At 46.7% G+C, this 5000-nt stretch overlaps 1 protein-coding gene across 1 annotated transcript in view; it reads left to right on the top strand.

Annotated features, from left to right (window-relative positions):
• LOC115226647 (zinc carboxypeptidase) overlaps positions 1–5000 on the top strand; it is a 32252-nt gene that overhangs the window by 9635 nt on the left and 17617 nt on the right. Inside the window, 3 exon segments of the mRNA XM_029797659.2 lie at positions 922–997; positions 3387–3448; positions 3450–3485. Of these exon segments, the coding sequence (XP_029653519.2) occupies positions 922–997; positions 3387–3448; positions 3450–3485 (174 nt within the window).

The following is a 5000-nucleotide window of genomic DNA, read 5'->3' as shown; positions in this document are numbered from 1 at the left end:
TACTTAATTTATCGACCCCGAAAGGATGAAAGGCAAAGTCGACCTCGGCGGAATTTGAACTCAGAACGTAACGGCAGACGAAATACCGCTAAGCATTTCGCCCGGCGTGCTAACCACTCTGCCAGCTCGTCGTGGTTTACATACCAATAATTTAACCACACGTTTCAACCAGGATAGGGGGTCTACATTCGTGGCACCATTGATTTCAAGCATAATTTCCGGGCTCAACTGACCTCATTTTCAAACAAAGCCTCTAAACGCTCTAATTTCCTAGTTACATATATGTTGTTTGTTCCTTCTTGAGCCATGCCTGGCTCATGGGCCGGCAAAAATGTTAATCAAACAGACCGAATTAAGGATTTTTTATTTTGGGTAATAGCTTTGAAGTGGCTAGTTTAAGTTGGAATAATTATACGAAAAAGAGCGCTCACGTGAAAACAGAGGCGAATCGTAACTAGCAAATGAATACTGCTGGCAGTACTGTGCAAGCAGTCGATAAAAGCTCGCCACAGCTGACAAAATATTGATTTTTTCCCAGCTGGGTGTGTGTCACGTTTTTGCGCTGGCTCAAGCCAAATCCTTGGCGAATTGAGAGCAGTCTGTTTATGTTGGGGGCGCGGAATTTCAAGGGCCACGTTCGGATGGTGCTTTTTACGTGCCGCTGTAACAGGTATCACAACTACAATTTCCATTTGATTTTTATTTGATGTTGATGTACTTGACTCAGTAGGTCTCCTCATGCACAGCAGGTCACCCTACGTTCCAAGGTAAGCACAGCAGGACGTCCTACGATCCAAGGTACTTTTGAATGGGAGTCCCGGGGGCGGTGCTCCAGCATGGCCGCAGTCAAAATGACTGAAACAGGTAAAAGAGTAAAAGAGTAAAAAGTATAAACCAATCCTTTTTGCTCCTTCGTTGCAGTGAAATTGACAAAGAGAAAGACGCGGACCGGAGTGTTGCAACACCAACCACCGACAAATTTGTGTTTATACATGCGGTAAGTTCTTCAAAATCACTCCATCACCTCATACATGCGGTCAAGCCAAGTTCATTTCTCAATTCAAACTAGTAGTGTGTGAGTGAGTGGTTGAATGTGTGTGTGTAGTCTGATCAACTGGAGACGCAACGGCCCAGTGGTTAGGGCAGCGGACTCGCGGTCGAAGGATCGCGGTTTCGATTCCCAGACCGGTTTATTGAGCGAAAACACCTAAAAGCTCCACGAGGCTCCGGCAGGGATGGTGGTGATCCCTGCTGTACTCTTTCACCACAACTTTCTCTCACTCTTACTTCCTGTTTCTGTTGTACCTGTTTTTCAAGGGGCCAGCCTATATATATATATGTGTGGAGGCGCAATGGCCCAGTGGTTAGGGCAGCGGACTCGCGGTCGTAGGATCGCGGTTTCGATTCCCAGACCGGGCGTTTTGAGTGTTTATTGAGCGAAAACACTTAAAGTTCCACGAGGCTCCGGCAGGGAGGTGGTGGTGTTCCCTGCTGTACTTTTTCACCACAACTTTCTCTCACTCTCACTCTTACTTCCTGTTTCTGTTGTACCTGTCATTTCAAAGGGCCGGCCTTGTCACTCTCTATGTCACGCTGAATATCCCCGAGAATTACGTTAAGGGTACACGTGTCTGTGGAGTCAGTGCTCAGCATTACACGTTATTTCACGAGCAGGCTGTTCTGTTGATTCGGATCAACCGGAACCCTCGTCGTCGTAACCGACGGAGTGCTTCCACAGTCTGATCAATAATTATCCGGACTGTTGCCATAGTAACGAAGCTAAAACACACATAGTGAAGCTGCTCGGCACAGATCTATAGCAGTGCTTGGAAGGAAGGTGTGTAGCATGTGATTGTCACATTAACCATGACAGGGAAAATTGAGCAGAGAATCTGCATCAAATTTTTGCCAAAAGCTTGGTGATAACTCCTCGGAGGCCTGTCCAAAGTTTTCGAAAGGTTTTTCACCGTTCTGGACACAATCTAGCAGATGTATAACAAAATGTATGGAATTCTAAACATCAACTGAACATCATGAAAATTATACTACACTGCATTAATAATATATTTGTGTGTGTGTGTGTATATATATATATATATCTATACGCACATATATATATAGGTATACATATGCGCAGGAGTGGCTGTGTGGTAAGTAGCTTGCTAACCAACCACATGGTTCCGGGTTCAGTCCCACTACGTGGCATCTTGGGCAAGTGTCTTCTGCTATAGCCCCGGGCCGACCAATGCCTTGTGAGTGGATTTGGAAGACGGAAACTGAAAGAAGCCTGTCGTATATATGTATATATATATGTGTGTGTGTATATGTTTGTGTGTCTGTGTTTGTTCCCCTAGCGTTGCTTGACAACCGATGCTGGTGTGTTTACGTCCCCGTCACTTAGCGGTTCGGCAAAAGAGAGACCGATAGAATAAGTACTGGGCTTACAAAGAATAAGTCCCGGGGTCGATTTGCTCGACTAAAGGCGGTGCTCCAGCATGGCCGCAGTCAAATGACTGAAACAAGTAAAAAGATTAAAAAGAAAAGATATATATATGTATACCTATATATATACACATATGGTTCATTGAAGATTTGGGCATGAGACGGGTGTCTGCTAAGTTTACGCCAAGACTGTTTTCAGCTGACCAAAAAGACACATTACCATAGTCATTATAAAATATATTTTGTGTGTGTGTGTGTGTGTGTGTGTGTGTGTGTGTATGAACCACTTCCATCTCAGGTGTCTTCGGAACCTCCTTCACATCCGCTGGCAGGACAAAGTCCCAGACACGGAAGTTCTGAGGCAGGCAGATCTCCCTAGCACCATCACAATCATGCGCAAGGCCCAGCTGAGATGGGCGGGCCACATCTCCCGCATGTCCGACACTCGCATCCCAAAACAGCTCTTCTACGGTGAACTCGGCCAGGGCAACGCAAAGTCGGAGGGCAGAAGAAGCGCTACAAGGATAGTCTCAAGGTCTCTCTCAAAGACTTCTCCATCGGAACAGAGACCTGGGAGACACTTGCTGCCAACTGCTCATCCTGGCGCAGCGCAATCACCGTGGGAGCAGGGACAGCCGAGGAGGGACGGATTCGGTCAGCGGAGCAGAAACGTCAGATGCGTAAAGCCAGAGCCGCCTGCACCAGTAGCACGGCCCCTACCCACTTCTGCCCCGCCTGTGGGAGGGGCTTCCTTGCCCGGATTGGCCTCACCAGCCACCTCCGGTCTCATGGCGGAAGTTCCATCAGATGATGTCAGTTGGTCATCTTCGAACCGAAGGACGAACATAATAAAAAAAAAAAAAAAAAAGAAAAAATAGTATGAACCATAATTAATCTGCACATCCTCTTATATCCCACATTCTGTTTTATTCTCTTTATTCTAGATCGAGAGAGTGATTAAGAGCTACGCAGACGGCTTCGATCACGCGAGCTTGAAAGCCTATGGAAAATCTCATGAAGGGCGAAACCTTTACGCCATCAAGGTGAGTCGAATTTCACACTCAAGTAACGGTATCAAGTAACAGTAAGGCGGTGAGATGGCAGAAACGTTAGCACGCCGGGCGAAATGCTTTGCGGTATTTCGTCTGCCGTTACGTTCTGAGTTCAAATTCCGCCGAGGTCGACTTTGCCTTTCATCCTTTCGGGGTCGATAAATTAAGTACCAGTTACGCACTGGGGTCGATGTAATCGACTTAATGCCTATGTCCGTCCTTGTTTGTCCTCCCTATGTTTAGCCCCTTGTGGGTAATAAAGAAATAGGTATTTCGTCTGCCGTTACGTTCTGAGTTCAAATTCCGCCGCAAAGTCGACTTTGCCTTTCATCTTTTCGGGGTCGATAAATTAAGTACCAGTTACGCACTGGGGTCGATGTAATCGACTTAATACCTATGTCCGTCCTTGTTTGTCCCCTCTATGTTTAGCCCCTTGTGTGATAAAGAAATAGGTATTTTTCGTCTGCCGTTACGTTCTGAGTTCAAATTCCGCCGAGGTCGATTTGCCTTTCATCATCCTTTCGGGGTCGATAATTAGTCGCAGTTACGAACTGGGGTCGATGTAATCGACTTAATACCTATGTCTGTCCTTGTTGTTCCCTCTGTGTTTAGCCCCTTGTGGTAGTAAAGAAATAGGTATTCGCTGCCGTTAGTCTGAGTCAATTCCGTCGAGGTCGACTTTGCCTTTCATCATTTCGGGTCCTATAAATTAAGTATCAGTTACGCACTGGGGTCGATGTAATCGACTAATACCTATGTCTGTCCTTGTTTGTCCCCTCTGGGATTAGCCCCTTGTGGGTAATATAGAAATAGGTATCGTCTCGTTTCTTTGAATACTATGTTGATGGTGACATCCTATCCTATGGATGTGGGGGGCACATGGCCTAGTGATTAGAGAAGCGGACATGCGGTCGAGGGATCGCGGGCTCGAATCTCAGACCGTGCGATGTGTGTGTTTATGAGTGAAAAGAACCTAAGCTCCACGCGGCTCCGGCAGAAGGTAATGGCGAACTTCTGCTGACTCTTTCGCCACAACTTTTTCTCACTCTTTCCTCCTGCGTCTTGCAGTTCACCTGCGACGGACCGGCGTCCTGTCCATGTGGGGGAACCTATTCGCCAAGGAAACCAGGAAACCAGCCCTAATGAGCCATGCATGGCTCGAGAAGGAACAAATAAATATATAATCCTATGGTACTGTCATCAGTATTTAAAGCCACATGTGTGCAACTATCATCATCATCATCATCATTACCATAGTCATTATAATTTTGTCAGTGGAGGCGCAATGGCCCAGTGGTTAGGGCAGCGGACTCGCGGTCATAGGATCGCGGTTTCGATTCCCAGACCGGGCGTTGTGAGTGTTTATTGAGCGAAAACACCTAAAAGCTCCACGAGGCTCCGGCAGGGGATGGTGGTGATCCCTGCTGTACTCTTTCACCACAACTTTCTCTCACTCTTACTTCTTGTTTCTGTTGTACCTGTATTTCAAAGGCCGGCCTTGTCACT

The sequence above is a fragment of the Octopus sinensis genome, linkage group LG30 (assembly GCF_006345805.1).
Source record: "Octopus sinensis linkage group LG30, ASM634580v1, whole genome shotgun sequence".
NCBI classification, from domain to species: domain Eukaryota; kingdom Metazoa; phylum Mollusca; class Cephalopoda; order Octopoda; family Octopodidae; genus Octopus; species Octopus sinensis.
This window is presented reverse-complemented; position numbering and strand designations above follow the sequence as displayed.